The sequence below is a fragment of the Sitophilus oryzae genome, unplaced genomic scaffold, assembly GCF_002938485.1.
Source record: "Sitophilus oryzae breed Bouriz unplaced genomic scaffold, Soryzae_2.0 scaffold_1576_pilon_pilon, whole genome shotgun sequence".
Classification (NCBI taxonomy): Eukaryota; Metazoa; Arthropoda; class Insecta; order Coleoptera; family Curculionidae; genus Sitophilus; species Sitophilus oryzae.
This window is the reverse complement of record NW_022146254.1, coordinates 15,828,476-15,847,715: the sequence shown is the minus strand read 5'-3', so window position 1 is coordinate 15,847,715 and position 19,240 is coordinate 15,828,476. Positions and strand designations below refer to the sequence as shown.

Sequence of the window (19,240 nt, the reverse complement as noted above, 5' to 3'; positions counted from 1 at the left end):
TTGGTCCTTTGGAACTTTCATTTGTAATGTTCCCAGTGTCGCTAGGGGGCTTCCCCGGTGGTGTTTTTAATACTAGATCTCATAGTGTCCCCACGAGTCGCTATGGATAGTCGGTCCACTTCTACAGAGCCCCGCATGCAGAAGTAACGGGTAAATACAATGGGGTGCCTCCTGATGCCCCAAAGTTGAGGCCAGTAATGGCTAGTCCGCTATCTAGCCACGCAACCCTTTGACCTGGTCCCGCCATTGTAGGATTTAGGTTTTTGGTGAGGTTGTCTCCTCTTGGTCCAGGCGGTTAAGCCAAGACCCCCCCCCACACCCTCTACTTGCGAGACATGACCACAGTCAGTAGAGGGTACCTGGTATGACGGACAGGGGTAGCCCCGTCCGGCATCGTTATATGTCTTGGTGCAATTCCCTAGCCACGACACTACAGTTACAAGACAATGAGTAAGATGCTTCTTAGACCAAGCCAAGCGCTATTGGGGATTTCCCCCAGCACCTGACCAGGAGCTTCCCCACCAACGACAAGGCCTTGAATCTCCTAGGGGAAGACTAGTTTTAGGTAAATAACATTACCTAAAACTCATAACTTTCCCGAATCCTGGATCCGCCTCTGACCACACCGGTTTAACCAGAGTGTGTATATGCAGAATTTATTTTTATTTTAAATAGCAAAAATATTGCTATTTTCGATTTATTATTTTTTTGCTATTTTACCTATTTGTTTATTGAAAATTTGAGAAGAAAATATGGTCTTGAGTAAAACTCTGAATTTGGATTTGTACTGTCTTTATTAAATTCTAACAACGTTTCGAATAGGGCAATCACTAATCATTATCAAGCAAAAACTAAAATACAGGAGCATCTAAAACAATGGGCCCTTATTTCAGTTGGATGGATTTTTCTCATGCAATAGGTCATCAAATATTGTAAATGTCTATGCTAGTCTGAAGATATCCGAATTAAACTCTATATGGAGCATGTTTAAATTTCCTGTTCTTCCAAGGTGTCCATTTTGAAATAGTTTTGTACCTGACGAAATCATGCGGTGATAGTTGGTCCACATGCTTATTTAAATCATTAAAAAATATCTAGCTACACTAGCTTAAAATAATTATTCTTGAACTCGTTTTATAAGCTTGTCAAATAATATAGGATGATACGAAATTCTGCCACGCACAAAAGACAGAATAAAGGCCGTTTTACATACTGCAAGACTCTTGCAGCAAGAGATTGCTAGCCGCAAGATATCTTGTGCGATTATTCTTACAATTTACTTTACATACTGCAACTCTATTGTAATCGTCTCTGTCAACTTGAACTAACAAACAAAACTAACCTTAACCTTACCACAGATTTTAATTGTGATTATTTTTGCTTATGCGTGGGAAAATTCAACAGCAGCCTCTGAAGTAGCTCTAAATCCGTTTTCTTGTTAATTTATAATCAATTAATTAATTATAAATATCAAAATACTATTTATTTTCAGATAAAAATAAATAGTAATTTAGATCTAGTGACAATTTTTTTCCTTGGAAAAACCAAAATTGCTAGATTTTCCCCCAGATAAGTTGTAAGAGAGAGACTTGCAGATATCAATCAGCTGGGCCACAACTGCATCATGGTTTTGGGAAAGATTTGTAGAAAGTAGGGATGTTCGGTCCTAAGATTTCAGTATTGGTATCCGGTATCACGAAGTACCGGTCCTACAACCGGTATACCGGTTCCAACAATTAGATTGTTGGGATCAAAGACATCTAAATGGGTGGGACAATTTTAAACTCTACAGGTGGTACCGATACTGAACCGGTATACCGGCTGGACCGGAAGACCGGTTGGACTGTAAGACAGGAATATCGGAAAGACCGAAATAATAGTTTTAGTTGTTGTGCTTGTGCTAGTAAGCATATACCTTATGATACGGTATTAAAAAATGTAAGTAGGAAGTTCTCGTGCCTGTAACGTTAAGTAAATACGGTAACGTAATAAATACGGTATTTTGCGGGATAAATTAGATTTCTCGAAATATATCGTAAATACATCCGTTACCGTTATAACGTTATTCATCTATCTTAAGATTCTCATTCTTTATGTTCACATTTCCGGGATATTCTTGATTTCTTGTTCAACATTCTCTTTACTTATGAAAAATCGATAAAGTACTAACTGGTATCTGCTGTTCTTGGAGATATAAATGCCATAAAACGCCATAAAAAATATCCTGTATGTTTGCGTATTGATAATCATATTCAAGTGGTACTAATATCAACTTTATTAATCCTCACATATAAAAAGTTGCACAACACAAATAATAATAAACCAGTATTAGAGATATATGTAATAAACTCTTGAGTCCAGGGAATAAGGGTTTATGTGAAATGTAATATAAACTCTTATTGCAGGCAACCAGGTTGTTCATAGATGATTAAGCACATTATCGGGTATTTATTACTGTAAAAGGATGAACTTGTCTACATAGACCCTTTTTGTGGAAAAATCCCAACATCTGGAAAATTACAGTATTTTTTTAACATAAACCCTTATTCGAGGGAATGCTTCAATTAACGAGAAGATTCGTAAAATTAAACAAAATTACTATAAACCACTATAAATACGAATTATTGGTTAGGTTCAAAATTTTTTCTCTTCTTAAATAAATTTAAGCCTTAATATTATTAGGCATTTGCATAAAAGTGTGTATTTTGGGTGGTATTCCACAAAACTTGCAGGCTGTTGAGGAAACAGAAAGTGTACAGATTACCGACCCAACTAGCAAATATAGTTCCCAGTCCTTTTAAAATGTCACTGCCCCTAAAGCATAGTTCCTAGACCCACTCTGCCACTTAAAATGTTACTCTATAAGGAATAGTTACTTTGAAGTATATTTCGAGAGTGACCGGTTAGTCCCTACCTACCATAAAAGTGGAAAATAAACATCCAGATTGCAAGTCGCATACATGTAATTTAAAGAAGTGGCTGGAACTACCCGAATCTTCGAATATGACACCATAAAAGACCAAAAACTTTATAGTAACTTTTTAAAGTAGGGGTTACCAACAAGTGCTACCATAATGCCTCCATTAAGTTTTTTGTTACTTTATAGTAACAATTTAAGTTACGGGGTAGTCGCGGCCACGACACCAAGTTACTTCTAATTTATAGTAGCATTGAAAGTATCAAAATGGTTACTGCTACCTTCCTAGGTCACTATAAAATAGCTGTCGCTCATCCATTACCACTAAAAAGTCACGGGGGTCAAAAACGGCTACTTTATAGTGACCGTAACTTACCTAATATACGCTAATAAATGTAATTGCCTCATATTGCATCGTGTGCTGCTCTGTTTTAGTGTTTTCTTTTACTTGCTTTTAAGCTTTTTAAAATGTTGTAAAATCCCTAAGGTGAATAAAAAGAAATTTAGATATTCTTGTACTTTCTACCGAAGAATTAAACAAAAGGAACCACTGCGAGCCGATGCATCAACATCAGAAACAAAAACTACATCTTTCATCTTTCTATAGTCCTACTGATGAACATCATAAATCAGGTAGTGACTGAGACATTTTTGAAGATGTTTCTGTAGATGAGTGTAGTGTTAGTTCATCTGAAACTGAATATCAGAGGAGAACTAATTTGAGAACCAACAACAATATAAAACAAGAGCTAAAAGAGTGGGCGTTAAAATACTCTATACCTTATGTAGCTCTGAATAATATAGAAACACTAATAATAGAAAATGCACAATAAGTAAAAAATAACTTCAAAGGACAAGGCGGAACGTTATAGTAGCACCAATGTATAGTCGCCACCACCGCGATCGGTGTAGCAACTTGGAAGAATCACTTTATGGTTCCAAAGAATCGTTGACCATGTAGTTCCAAAAAAGTTATTGTTTCTATAAAGTCGCCTATGGATAGCTACAATTGTCACTTTATCAATCCGAAGATTTTAAAGGTCCAAACAGGTAGGGTTGGCCTAATATGTTATTGTTCCCGGTACTTTGTGGAAGCACATGGAACTATAAAGTATTTTTCGGATTAAACGGCCATATTTTTTCATGAATTTTTAGACGAACAGCCAAATGGCTCAAACATTATGCGTTTTAAGCTAAATATACCTAGATTAAAGCTTTTTTCCTTAGTTATTTTGTTGTTTCTGACGGTGGACTAATATTTTAAAGTTTGACCCCGGTTTCAAGCAAATTATTATTATTTTTTAATTACAAACATGAGTTTCTATTGCAAATAATATAATAACTTGAAATATTTCGAGAGGCGCTCGAAAATTTTGTTATATAAACCCACTATTTTAATCAGTAAAGTTAATTGCCTTCTGGAATTTACCTAAAAATGGGCGTTAAAATCGCACGGTAAATAACAAATAACGAAAAAATAATAATGGCTTCCATAATTATTTTCCATCATGACATTTATTTTTATGAAATGTGAAATTGCATGAAGAGGTCGCTGTGAATCAAGTTCAACAGTTTAACGAAAGTTCCACATGTCGGTGGCTAACACTTGGCTGCCACGAACCCGCGACTAGGCAGTTTCGTAACGGATAAGTCGCATTCACCAGTAGGCCATTTACAGTAACACATCATAGTAACTCTTTTAGTGGCAAAAACTACCCCAGACACTACCCGGCTACTCAAAATCTTTCCCCATTTTCGTCGCAGTTACGTAGCAGCTACGAATATACGACGCAGCCGCCCCACTTTGTAGTGGCTTTGATAGTAGCAGTTACGTATCTGCAACTATAAATGCTAGTTGGGGAAAAAATTGAAAATAATATTTATATTAAAACAGCATCATATGTCACTTTTTCAAATATGTCCTACAAATCCTCCAATTTAGTAGCTGCTGGTAAGAAGTTTCACTTCAAATATGCACACATAGTGCCCACACACTGTATAATTTGATCTTTAAAAATACTCCTCAAGATATCTAACAGTTCCCGGACAAAACTTCCGAGCAAAATCCAAGTAAGGTACATCGTCATAGACGGGAATTTTTCTTTCGAAAGATAATTTATTCCATAGATGAATTATGTAACTATTTTTCGTCTTATTCTTGATAGTATCTAGTTGATTGTTGTCGAAGAAATCTTGCCAGCTAAGAAAAGGAACAGCGTAAAATACGTCTACTGTGTATATATGGAAATGCGAACACCATTTGCCGAAAAAATCTTTCACATCGCCACCGCAAAGTTTACTAGCTAACCTGGAAGAACAATGTTATACCAACGTAATTTTAAATTGTATATGTTACAGTAAAGTTGAAAATCAGTGATAGTTAACAATTACTAGTAAAAGCTCACATTCACTGATTTGCTAAGACTACGCCAGTAAAAGTTCAACAGCTATTTTTGAAACCAAGTTTTGTTTGTAGAAAACTGTTTTCTTTTAAATTTATTGCCCCCTATTATGTAGTAGCGAAACTACCACATCAAAATATCTGATTTGGAGACAGACTTTTAAAGCCTGTCTCCTTTTGCTACCTACAATTTTATACATGTAACGAGGCTTCTGTTGCGTAGCTAGATATTCTGTGATAATAGGCAGTATAACCAAAGTTTAACATTAAATTGGGCTAAACGATGGCAACGTATAATTGTTTTGTTATCGTTGTAAAAAGTGCTGTGCGGTATTTTCCCTATGGAAGAAATTTTCTATGAAAAATTAAGGTAAACTAGGCACTCGCAAGAATATGAGAGAATTTGTTTTTCATTTTTGCAATATAATGAAGTCATAGCAAAAGCTAAGCATGCAAGAGAAAAATATATTTTAAGGAACCTAGTGACCATGCACTTATTAAACGTTTTGATGTGCTTGAAGTACCGGGTTGGAAAAGGCGAATAACTCCCGTTGAAGAAAATTCGGGCATCATTTATTTTGTCCATGATGAAGAACTTCTCTTATGAAAAAAAAACTCTTATGTTTATTAATGTTTAATCTTATGCTTATGAATGTTTTTTTGAATTGTTTTGTACGCTTTAAAACGTTTACTATGTTTTCTCTTTTAATATTTAGAAGGTTATGTCGTTATTTTCTATAATTTTTAATAAATATACTAAAGAAGTAAATTGTAATTTTAAGATATGTAGATCAGCTTGAATACTGAGGTGATCCAATATTTTTAAAAGTTTTATTTATAATAACTTCTACCAACATTCTTCCTCATACACACTCGCCCTGTGCAATAGAATAACTTTTACTGGCAACCTTTAGTAAATGTTACTTTCACTAGTGAATGTTAGAAATTACTAGGAAAAGTCGACAAATCTCTTTAATATACCACATTTACTGGTCCAATGCGTAATTGGTTAGCATTTCCTAGTGAATGCTAACAATCACTGAATTTCCGACTTTCACTGTAACATATATATAGTACAGTGTGTCACATTTTCGCCGTCCTTGCGGGATATATCCGTTGTTTTTAAGATAAGCCATTACAATGTCACGTCTGTAAAGCCGGGTCTCCACCAAAGCAACATTTGTCGGCGACTGTGTCGCCGACTAGTGTTGTCGACAATGTTGCTGAAAATTCAGTAAAGTCGTCGACATTTTATGTCGCAGATTTAAGTCGCCGACTTTGTTTCATGTTTCGCTTGAGGAGCGCTACATCAAAAAAAATCGTGTCGACGACAATGTTTTTACAAACATGTCGAAAGACGTCTTCACCGAATCAACTCCTATCGTAAGTAAAGTCGTCGACATTTTATGTCGCAGATTTAAGTCGCCGACTTTGTTTCATGTTTCGCTTGAGGAGCGGTACATCAAAAAAAATCGTGTCGACGGCAATGTTTTTACAAACATGTCGAAAGACGTTTTCACCGAATCAACTCCTATCGTAAGTAAAGTCGTCGACATTTTATGTCGCAGATTTAAGTCGCCGACTTTGTTTCATGTTTCGCTTGAGGAGCGGTACATCAAAAAAAAATCGTGTCGACGACAATGTTTTTACAAACATGGCGAAAGACGTCTCCACCGAATCAACTCCTATCAGTAATTTTATCGGGTATATTTTGCCATTTGTACTCGTGTAGTTCACAAGGCCAGAAATTTGTTTTCGATTCTGTTGCTAAAAATAAATTTGGTATGGAGTGGAGCAATGATAAAACAAGAAATCCGATTGAAAAATATCAAGCCCACCCCGAATTTTGGGACACTTAAGCATATTTAGTATAAGAACAGAAATAGAAAGTATGATGCCTGGAATGGTATTGCAACTAGTTTAGAAGTGGAGAGGGTGGAAGTTGAGAGAAAAAATCGTCTGCTTTCCACATTTGAAAAGATAACCAAGACTAGTATATGAATCCCCAGAAGCCAAAAATCTAAGCGTAATAGCCAGACGCTCCTGGACAGGAATTGCATTTCGATAATTTGTGTCCATTTTACAAATCCTGGGACCAATAATTTGGAGCAATGATTCAAAGTCAGCTGAACTCATTCATAGAAAATTCTTGAAACTACTTCGGCTAAGATTATGATTACATCCTCGTCGTTCCACATGTTGATAAACACTAAATAAACTTTCGCTCTTTAGTCGAAAAATGAAGTCGAGCAACAATATTTCTTTGGTAGGTACGATCTACATTTCTCGACAATATTTATGAAAATAGTAACAAAAATTGATGACAATGTCGTCGACATATGTTGCTTTGGTGGAGACCCGGCATAATACTTAAAATATAATTATTTTTGTGAATATTAGAAAATTTTTAAAAAATTTCTTTAAATTTTTATTACTTTAAGTAATATTTGTGGTATTATTGAAGTAATATCAATTCGTAGCAAAAATCTAACTACACCACTGGATAAGGATAACATAAAACACAAAACGCAATATTTTTACCCCGTATCTGTAACCATAAAATAATAAATATACGAAGTGTCAAGTCAGAATAAGACAATTTTGGTTGCGGTATCGTTAAGTTCCACAAAAATGTATAGACAACGTTCGCGAAAATCACGATCTTCAACAACGGAGATATCCGGCCGGCAAAGATGGGAGATCTTGTATAAGGTGTTAAAAACGTTTAAACACATAGGACGACTGTGATTTTCATTTTATTCTGTCATACCCTTCTAGAATTTATGTGTAGTTTTACAGACGTGGTATAAGTAAGTTTGACTGTGTGCTTACTTTGTGATAATGTGAGGACCATTTGCGCCCCAAACATCTCCGTTAAAGTTTTCAGCCAAATCGTGAACGCAATCATTGGCATACTGATGCCCTTTACCTCTACTACTAAACCCTATCAGGGCACTGTTTAGGGAATCTGCATCTTGAGCCCCAGCAAAGTTTGTTCCAAGAGGATCCAAATTTTTTGTTACTATCACGTCGAGATCGATATATATTCCTCCATATTTCCACAGTGTTAGATATCTGAAAAAACAAACAAGAAAATAAGGATGTTTTCTTTTAAAAGAACAACAGAAAATTACAGTTGAGGGTTGGAACCTTTGGTGTTAAACAGCAAAATAAAAACACTAAATCACCACAATACACCAAAACACTTTTACTTTTACACTGGACGCGCGTTTCGCTAATCATGTTAGCATCATCAGCAGATGATTATAAACTAAAGTACAATCTACAAGTTGAGCGTTTATATACTCGCCCAGTGGGCACCGAGTGGGCGTGGCAAAAACTAGCCAACCGAGTCAGAGCCAACTGAGCGTAACAGTTAGATTTCCGCCACTAGAGTAGTAGGAACAAAGAACTTGAAGGAATTGGACCGTTGTCTCTGTTCATACTATCTTTACATTTATTAATTCTGATGCTTTCATATGCATCTAATTGCCTGTAATTTGAGACTTGTTTAATTAATCTTAAATTATTAAGATCTATACAATGTTCTTTATCAACAATATGTTCCGCAACGCAAGATTTATCCGGTCTACCATATCTTATCTGAGCTAAATGTTCTTTAAATCTAGTTAATATTGATCTTCTAGTTTGCCTAACATATTTCTGATTACAATCTTTACAAGAAATTTCATAAATACCCGACCTTTCCAGTGGAGGTGTTTTATTCTTTGGATTACCTAATAATTGTTGTAATTTATTATTAGCACTATACACAAGTTTATAATTGACATTCTTAAAAATTCCTTTTAGACCCCGGGTTAACTCTCTATCAAACGGTATCGAAAAATATTTAGACGTATCTTTCTCCACTTGAAAAGTCGAATTTTCAGAAATCATTAACCTATACCTACGTTTTCTAATTAATTTATCCACCATAGTGTTCAACACTATGATGTGATTCATTAGGAATATATCTTCGTGTGGTCGTATTTTTCCTATAGATATCAAATTCCAGGCAATTATTAGCATTTCTAATAACTAATACATCTAGAAATGGTAATATGTCATTGTTCTCAATTTCATGCGTAAATTTAATGGAAGGAAAACGATTATTTAACTTAGAAATATATCAGATAAATTATCTATGGTGTCTGAATGTGTGTCAAAAAACAGCAAAAATATCATCCACATACCTAAACCATACTCTTGGAAAATATTCAAACTGATTCCTAGCCTCCACTTCAAACCTACTCATGAATAAATTAGCCAAAAATGGAGACAATGGATTACCCATTGCTGTACGTTCCCGCAGTTCAAAAAAGTTGTTATTAAATTGAAAACAATTTTGTTTCATACATAACGATGTAAGCTCAATATATTCAGTCACAGTTTTGTTGTCGAGACCATTTGCGTTCAGTAATTCCTTCAAGTAGCCTAAAGTATGTGGAATTGGAACACTTGGGAACAACGAAGATACATCAAAGGAGACCAAAATTTCACCTTCATGCAATGTTATATCTTTAATTTTGTTAATGAATTCAATATTATTTTTAACTGCGAAAGAAGGTTCATGATCAGGTAAATTTTCGAACTCCCTTGATAACCATTTTGCCAAGTGACCAAAAACAATTGAATACTTCAATTAATCCCAATTTATGTCATATAGTAACATACCAAATCTCGTTTTTTTATCTGAAAAAGTAAAAAAGTTATAGGGTATAGGTAAGCCATTTTTAAGACGCACCCGTATAGTTTATTTGTTGTATTGATGTTTTAAATGTTCATTTCGATATTGTGTTTTATAATTTATTTTAAACAATAAAAATTTTTGAAGATGCCCAATATTAAAGGCGAAACGTTAAGATGTTTTAAAGGAAACTAAATTTATTTTATTAACGAACTTCTTTCAATCCAAGAAAAGATGAATTATTTATAGTTAAGAAATGGTTCAAGAAAACTTCATATCACCTCCTTACCTTAAGATATCACTCATATGCGGTAAAACATATTTCGATTTATATATTTTCTCGTCAGTCCAGAGCTTTTCAACAGGAGTACCTTGAACGAACTTCTTGATATTAAGATATTGTAACTTTATGTTAGAGTACGACATTAAGTTCCTGATTAGTCCATCTGATTCGCTTTGGTCATCTTGAAATACCCCTAAATGATATAATCAAATATCGTAAGTATTGTATAATCAAAAATGTAAGTAATAAAATAATAATAATAACTATAATTTTAAAAAGAACGTTATTATAAAACATATTGACAAAACTACACATTCATTCGTTGTTATAATGAATAAATAACATACATTTATTGCAAGAGCAAAAAAAGATTAAATATAGTAAGCGCAAAACAATTTCCGATGCACGTGATCAATTTTGAGTGACAAGCGATGACGACAGCGATGCCAGATTGTGATGCATTTATGAGATTACTTATTACATATTGGCAAAAAACTAGTCCATTATGAAGGTTATTCTAAGCGTTATTATGAGTTATTTATTTATTTATGCGGGTCATGACAATATAACAGGAGAAATGTTGAAGAATTTAAGGGAAAGTGCTGTCACTGTTTTCACTGATTTGCTCAATAAAATTATAAATGAAGAGGAGGTACCCCGAGACTGGGAATTGGGAATTATTTTGCCTATATTCAAGAAAGGTGATAAAACAACATGTGCAAACTATAGAGGCATCAACTTTGCTTAGCATACCATCGAAGGTGTTTGAAAGAATTCTGGAACAACGATTAAAGGGGGACACAGATGAACTACTCGATCAAGCACAGAGTGGTTTCAGAAAGGGAAGAAGTGTGCAGGACCATATATTCACGCTCAAACAAATGACAGAAAGAATAAAAGTAACGGGGAAAAATATATATGTAGCATTCGTAGATATCGAAAAAGCTTTCGATAGGGTTCCTAGACAAGTCGTGTGCAATAGTCTAAAGAAAAGGAATGTCCATTCAAAGCTGAAGAGTGCCCTAATGTGTTTATACAAAAACACAAGGAACTATGTAAGAATAGACAATGTGGTTTCGGATATTTTTACCGTAAATGAAGGGCTGAAACAAGGTGGAGTCCTCAGCCCGGCACTGTTTAATTTAGTTATAGATGAGACATAATAAATAATACAAGTGCAGCTGTTACAAGAGTATACGCCGGTCATCTACAACCAATTTGGATAAAAGAATGTGCATTTGCAGATGACTTGGCAATTTTGGCTAACAGCGAAAAAGAACTGAAAAGAAATTTAGAAATATGGCTGGAAGCTCTTGGAGAGAGAAATTTAAAAATCAATGAGATTAAAACAAAAGTTATGATTTTAGGTAAAACAGAAGTCAATGTGAATATAGAGATAAATGACATCAATTTGGAACAAGTCGATTCATACAAATATTTGAGAGTGAACATCAGTAGCACAGGAGAACAAGAGATGGAAATCATCGAAAGAATTGGCAACACGTCCCGCTTGTATCAAGCCATTAAGAAAAGTTTCTTAAATAAAAAAGAAATCTTGAGAGCAGTGAAGATGAGTGTATACAAGAATTATATTCATACTGACATTGATTTTTGGCTGTGAAAGTTGGGTATTAACTAAAAAATTGAAGAGTAAGATTCAAAGAATGGAGATGTTATATCTACGAAGAGTACTTGGGGTAACAAGGAAAGATAGACTAAGAAACAGCTTTATAAGAGAGGAACTACAAGTAGACTCGATCCTGAATAAAATTGAGCAATGTCAGCTTAGGTGGTACGGACATTTGATCAGAATGAACAACGACATACCAGTAAAAGGCGTGTGGGAAGCTAAAATGCAGGGAAAGAGACCAAGGGGAAGACCAACTAAAACATGGAATGACATAGTAGAGAAGATAGTGCAGGATAGAGGACTAACATTAACAGAAGCCAAAAGTTTAGCAAGAGACAAAAATAAATGGAAACAATTTGTGTATAGTGTAGCAATTAAGTGAATTTATTTAATTTAGTATACCTTACACCTTCGGGTAGAAAGGTTTTTGATTATGTATATATATACCGGGTGCGTCTCAAAAGTGGCTCACAACTATAACTTTTTTATTTTTTCAGATAAAAAAAGGAGATTTGGTGTGTTAGTATATGACATAAACTAGGATTGATTGACGTATTCAATTGTTTTTGGTCACTTCCTGTTTTACCGGAAATGACTACAACTTTTGATTTTTAAATGGCCCCCTCGGTATTTTTTTACTTTATTCGATAGAAAATGACATTCTGAACAGAATGACATATCATATGTCAACTTTTAACATTCTCGCTTAATAAAAAATCGTATTTTAAAATTCAATCTAGAGTGCCATGGCTATGTTAATAACAATAATTCTTCGAAAAATAGATTTGAGCCTCTCATGTTTTTAGTGTCTTGTCCTGGCCAGTTAGAAAATGCTCAAATCGTATTTTTAATCATATCTCAATTTTTTCAAATGGAACGAGGGTGGCTCATTAGCATATTTGGAAAAAGCATTTTTTCACGAATAATTTGATACCACACACTTGGTATTTCGAGTCAAATTTTCGTTACAAACCGCAAGGTATAATTTCAAATAAACCATATGCAAATATATCAAAAATGTCACTCTATTCAGAATGTCATTTTCTATCGAATAAAGTAAAAAAATACCGAGGGTGCCATTTAAAAATTAAGTTTTAGTCATTTCCGGCGAAACAGGAAGTGATTAAAAACAAGTGAATACGTCACTCAAATCTCGTTTTTTTAACTGAAAAATAAAAAAGTTTTAGGTAGTATATATTTATTTATTTATTGGTGTACATTTTACAACACCACAAGTGGTAATAACAAATAAGAGGGTGCTATTAATGCACAAACTAATAATCACAGAATTTACTAAAAACTAAGGTAGAAATAACTTTGAAAGTGGTATAATGTGCTTACCAATCAAACTTAGTACTTCTCTGACTGCAGTCAAGGGTAATAAAAGACCTTTATTCTCACGTTCTCGTTCAAAATACGTAGTTTATCAGGGAAGCTACAAGCTCTTTGCTTCGACTCTTTAAATGCTCCGGCATATTTTCAACACACAATTTCAAGAAATGCATTACAAAAACTCGAAAATTTAGTTCTTAAAAGAACTGTTTGTGTTTAGAAGTACAGATTTCAAAAAAAGACTATGAAAATCGACAAAAAAACGAGAATTACTCACAAAGATTACTCACTGACATTATGATAATTGTCAAATAATAAAATTCGGTTTAAACTAATGTTTGCAGTTTTAATCTAAATAAAATATCTGTTACAATAATTTACTCTATATAAAGTAAAATGAAGAGCTGCTCGGTAACTTAAACTATACAACAAATTTAAACATTTTTGGCAAAATTTCATTTAGACAGGTTTATAGGGTTTAGTGTCAATTTCGATATGATTGATGACGTGCATCGGAAAATGTTTTGCGTTTAGTTTACTTACCTGGAGATGCGTAAAACAAATATACAGTTCTGTTTGGGTTCATCCTAGCCGCACTTTCTACAGCACAGGCCTGTCGACCATTAATTAAAATTTTCTCGCTATGATACGAATTACAAGAAGTTTCCAAAAAGAAAATCGATTTGTCTTTTACTATATCTTCGTCTAAAAATTTGTGTTTTCATAGCAGCTGTTATGTTAACATTAATATCTCACCTTTTACACTGGGAAGTGTATCAAAGACAGGCAGAAAGTGGCAGTACACTTCATTTTTTTCGGGATAATATTTATGATAACGTTTATAAAAACTTATAGACTTGACATAAACGAAACACTGAATTATGAAAACCGTAAAGAGGAACGCAAACACTAACTTAATATACGTACTCTTGTGCATGATTTGTTTGTTGTAAACTCTTCCACTATTTTAATCTATTAAATTATGCTGCTTATGCATCGGAGTTTTGCCCTTTATTTTCATATCTACCTAATAATTACTTTAGGAGATATGAATATTACGAGTACACGGAGAAAACGAGTCTCGAAAATATAGTAAAAATTACAATATTTTAGTAAATTTTACTAAACGTTTTGGAATATTTACAACATAAAATGAACTTATTCCTTTCTGTTAGTAAATTTTACTAAAATATTGTAATTTTTACTATATTTAGACTCAAATATTCCAAAACGTTTAGTAAAATTTACTAAAATATTGTAATTTTTACTATATTTTCGAGACTTGTTTCCCCCGTGTACGTAAATTATCAATCAGCAAATATCCCAATCAGTAATAGGGATATTTGCGATAAACGATTTAAAAACTAACTGATAGTTAAACATCGAATAAGATAAGTACCTCGAAAAAAAATGCATATCGTATTTTAGAAAGAAAAAATATCGAAAAAGAGCGAGAAATATAAATTTTATTGCAGGGACGCCGCTTTTATAAAATCTTGTGCTTGTGATAAAATTGGGTGCTCATCAGATATGGGTATAAAGTAAAATGTAAGTATAGACAAAGAATATCTTAATACCCTAGAAGTCTCGTCTCGCATCAAAATCTGACCTGTCGATGGGGCCTCGCTTTGACGAGCGAGGCCCCAACTTCGTGGAGCCTCAGGTCGGTCAAGTTTGCCCCCCGTACTAGAAAAAATTGAAAAAGAGATATACCACTATTTTGCACAATTTTGCACACCTTAAATGATATTTTGCACACTTACCTAAGAGAAACTAGAGCCGTTTTTTAAACGGGGGGCAAACTTGAACCGTTCCCCCCCATTTGTTACGAAATTGATTTATTTCTATGTACATCGATTCGGCTAATTTTGCACAATTTTGCACACCTATTTTTAAATTTTGCACACCCTCCTGACGAAAGTTATAAGGGGTTGAAAATTTGAAATTTCCCCCCCCCATCTGTGACTAAATTGAATTTTGTTTATATCAAACGAATGGGCTAATTTTGCACAATTTTGCACACCTGTTTTTGAATTTTGCACACCATCCTGATTAAAGTTTTGAAGGTTTGAAAATTTGCAATTTCCCCCCCATCTGTCACGAAATTGAATTTTGTGTATATCAAACGAATCGGCTAATTTTGCACAATTTTGCACACCTGTTTTTGAATTTTGCACACCCTTCTGACGAAAGTTATAAGCGGTTGAAAATTTGCAATTTCCCCCCCATCTGCTACGAAATTGAATTTCGTTTACATCAAACGAATCGGCTAATTTTGCACAATTTTGCACAGCTACTTTCGAATTTTGTTCACTCTCCAGACAAAAGTTATAAGGGTTTGAATATTTGAAATTTGTCCCATTGTGTGTGAATTGTCTCATTTAAAAAACATAGTCAAGTATGAGTCATATTTGAAAATGACAGATCTCAGCGACGCGACGTGGAAAACTGGAACCCAGACTTCACCTTTTCGATAAGTTATAGGATAACCGAGATATAAGGGTTGTCAAAAAATGCAAAATTTTCAAATTTGCCAGATATTTCAAGAAGTAAGAGGGCTAGGACAAATCTGTGTGTAGAATCTTTAGTTTCATAAATGTTCTATGCAAGCTATAAATTATCGAAAAGGTGAAATCTAAGTTCCGTGCAGCTTTTCACGTCGCTAAGATCTATCATTTTCGAAATATACTCATACTTATGTATTTTTAAGTGGAACATTTCACACACAATGGGACAAAGTTCAAATATTCAAACTCTTATAACTTTTGTCAGGAGAGTGAGCAAAGTTCGAAAATAGCTGTGCAAAATTGTGCAAAATTAGCCAATTCGTTTGATATACACAAAATTCAATTTCGTCACAGATGGGGGGGAAATTGCAAATTTTCAAACCTTCATAACTTTAATCAGGATGGTGTGCAAAATTCAAAAATAGGAGTGCAAAATTGTGTAAAATTAGCCGATTCGTCTGATATACACAAAATTCAATTTCGTGACAGATGGGGGAAATTGCAAATTTTCAAACCTTCATAACTTTAATCAGGATGAGGTGCAAAATTCAAAAACAGGTGTGCAAAATTGTGCAAAATTAGCCGATTCGTTTGATATAAACAAAATTCAATTTAGTCACAGATAGGGGGGAAATTTCAAATTTTCAACCGCTTATAACTTTCGTCCGAAGGGTGTGCAAAATTCAAAAACAGGTGTGCAAAATTGTGCAAAATTAGCCGATTCGTTTGATATAAACAAAATTCAATTTAGTCACAGATGGGGGGAAAATTTCAAATTTTCAACCGCTTATAACTTTCGTCAGAAGGGTGTGCAAAATTCAAAAACAGGTGTGCAAAATTGTGCAAAATTAGCCGATTCGTTTGATATACACAAAATTCAATTTCGTGACAGATGGGGGGGAAATTGCAAATTTTCAAACCTTCATAACTTTAATCAGGATGGTGTGCAAAATTCAAAAACAGGTGTGCAAAATTGTGCAAATTTAGCCGATTCGTCTGATATACACAAAATTCAATTTAGTCACAGATAGGGGGGAAATTTCAAATTTTCAACCGCTTATAACTTTCGTCCGAAGGGTGTGCAAAATTCAAAAACAGGTGTGCAAAATTGTGCAAAATTAGCCGATTCGTTTGATATAAACAAAATTCAATTTAGTCACAGATGGGGGAGAAATTTCAAATTTTCAACCGCTTATAACTTTCGTCAGAAGGGTGTGCAAAATTCAAAAACAGGTGTGCAAAATTGTGCAAAATTAGCCGATTCGTTTGATATAAACAAAATTCAATTTAGTCACAGATGGGGGAGAAATTTCAAATTTTCAACCGCTTATAACTTTCGTCAGAAGGGTGTGCAAAATTCAAAAACAGGTGTGCAAAATTGTGCAAAATTAGCCGTGGGGGGCTACAAGTGGGGGGAACGGTCAAGTTTGCCCCCCGTTTAAAAAGCGGCCCTGGTTTCTCTTAGGTAAGTGTGCAAAATATCATTTATGGTGTGCAAAATTGTGCAAAATGTGTGCAAAATAGTGGTATATTTATTTTTGAATTTCCTCTAATACGGGGGGCAAACTTGACTGACCTTAGGGCCTCGCTATTTTGCTAGGAATTGAACGAATAGACGCGCGGCGTTGCCTTGTTTTGTGTGTACTTTCTTGAATAGTTTTAAATTATAGTTTTAAATTTCATCTATTGCTATAATCAGTCTTTCCGCTTTCCGCTCTCCGCACTCCGCAGTTTTCACATAATATTATCTATATAATTTCCGTGTTACAGTTTTGGTTACCGTACTCCTCCGGAACGGCTTAACCGATTTTGATGAAATTTTATATGTATATTCAGTAGGTCTGAGAATAGGTAGTTATATATTTTTTGTACCCTTAAGTGATAAGAGTAGTCCACCCCCATTTTTTTATTTTGTGAAAAAAAAAATTATTGTTTTTATTTGGCATTAAAAAATACAAACAACACTAAATTTTCACCGTTCTACCTTCATCCCCTATTTTTTAATAGGGGTTGTTTTTTTAATTTTTTGTTACCATCTCCGAAACGGCTTAACCGATGTTGATAAAATTTTATATGTATATTCAGTACGTCTAAGAATAGGTTGTTATCTATTTTTATACCCTTAACTGATAAGGGTAGCCGAGAGAGAGAGAAGCCCACCATCATTTTTTTTTAGTTTTTGAAAAGAAAAAAATGTTTTTATTTTTTTATTTGGCATTAAGAAATACAAACAACCCTAAATTTTCACCGTTCTGCTATCATCCCCTATTTTTAATAGGGGATGATAGCAGAATTTTTGTTACCATCTCAGAAACGGCTTGGCCGATTTTGATGAAATTTTATATGTATATTGAGTAGGTCTGAAAATAGGTTGTTATATATTTTTTATACCCTTAAGTCATAAGGGTAGCCCACCCCCATTTTTTTTATTTTTTGAAAAAAAAATATTTTAATTTTTTTTATTTGGCATTAAAAAATACAACAACCCTGTCGGAGCCCTTTAGTGATAGAGGTTGCTGTATATCCCCAACACTATTTAAAATTTACATTTTTGTACAAATTTTCATCCCTTATTTTTTAGGGGATGCATGCCTAAAATTCGCTTCTAGGTACTCACTTTCATCATTTAAGGGACCTCTGAACAGAATTTCATACTCCTAGTCCTAGAACGGATTTTACATAAAAAATTATACAAGTTTTCACCCCTAGTTTTACCCCCTTAAGGAATGAATTCCAAAAATCACTCTAATTATTCAATTACGCTACATAAGGAACCTCTGTGCAAATTTTCATATTCCTTCAACAGAATTGTGTCAGAACGTTCACACCCTCATTTCACACCCTTAGAGGGCGAATTTCCAAAAATGGCTTCTTAGTGCTAAATTACGTTACATAAGGAACGTCTGCAAAATTCATACTTCTAAAACCGATTGTAACAAACTTTTGTACAAATTTTCATCCCTTATTTCAAATGTCAAATGTCTTATTGATGAATGTCAAAAATTACCTTCTGGGTACTCACTTTCGTCACTTAAGGAAACTCTGTACAAAATTTCATACTCCTAGAACTAACATTTTTTGTACAAAATTTCACCCCCCAGTTTCACTACCCTTAGGCTATACATCCACAATCGCTTATCAATGTTCAAATGCGCCAAATCTGTGCAAAAGTTCATACTCCTAGTAGGTACAGATTTTTTTGTATAATTACACCCCTTTATCTAATTACACCCCCTTATGGGTCGAATTTTAAAAAATTACTTAGTAGTGCTCATCTTAGAGAACGAATTAATATTCTCCGTATTTACTCCAGTTTCCTAATACTAGCACAGATGACACATAATCATACTAGTTAATTTTTTATTGGAATAGAAGTAATTTTTATTAGAAGGTACAAAAAAATTAAAAATCTAAAATTTTATTTTCATAGCTACGTTTTTATAGCCAGGATGCCTCATGTACAACGAATACGAAATATATAAT

At 34.0% G+C, this 19,240-nt stretch overlaps 2 protein-coding genes across 3 annotated transcripts in view; one reads left to right on the top strand and one right to left on the bottom strand.

Annotated features, from left to right (window-relative positions):
• Positions 1 to 775: 775 nt before the first annotated feature.
• LOC115879227 (lactosylceramide 4-alpha-galactosyltransferase-like) lies at positions 776 to 14,295 on the bottom strand. Its single transcript, XM_030895928.1, has 5 exons — positions 14,007 to 14,295; positions 13,794 to 13,955; positions 10,295 to 10,481; positions 8,151 to 8,393; positions 776 to 5,225 (listed from the first exon to the last, which is right to left on the bottom strand). Exons 1-5 carry the CDS (start codon positions 14,185 to 14,187, stop codon positions 4,928 to 4,930), a joined length of 1,071 nt encoding a protein of 356 aa, XP_030751788.1. The 5' UTR covers positions 14,188 to 14,295; the 3' UTR covers positions 776 to 4,927.
• A 339-nt stretch (positions 14,296 to 14,634) lies between these two features.
• Positions 14,635 to 19,240, top strand: part of LOC115879086 — a 50,183-nt gene continuing 45,577 nt past the window's right edge. For both annotated transcript variants that reach the window (XM_030895735.1, XM_030895734.1), the window contains exon 1: positions 14,635 to 14,798. The gene's annotated coding sequence lies outside the window, so the exon portion shown is untranslated. The remainder of the gene's footprint in view (positions 14,799 to 19,240) is intronic.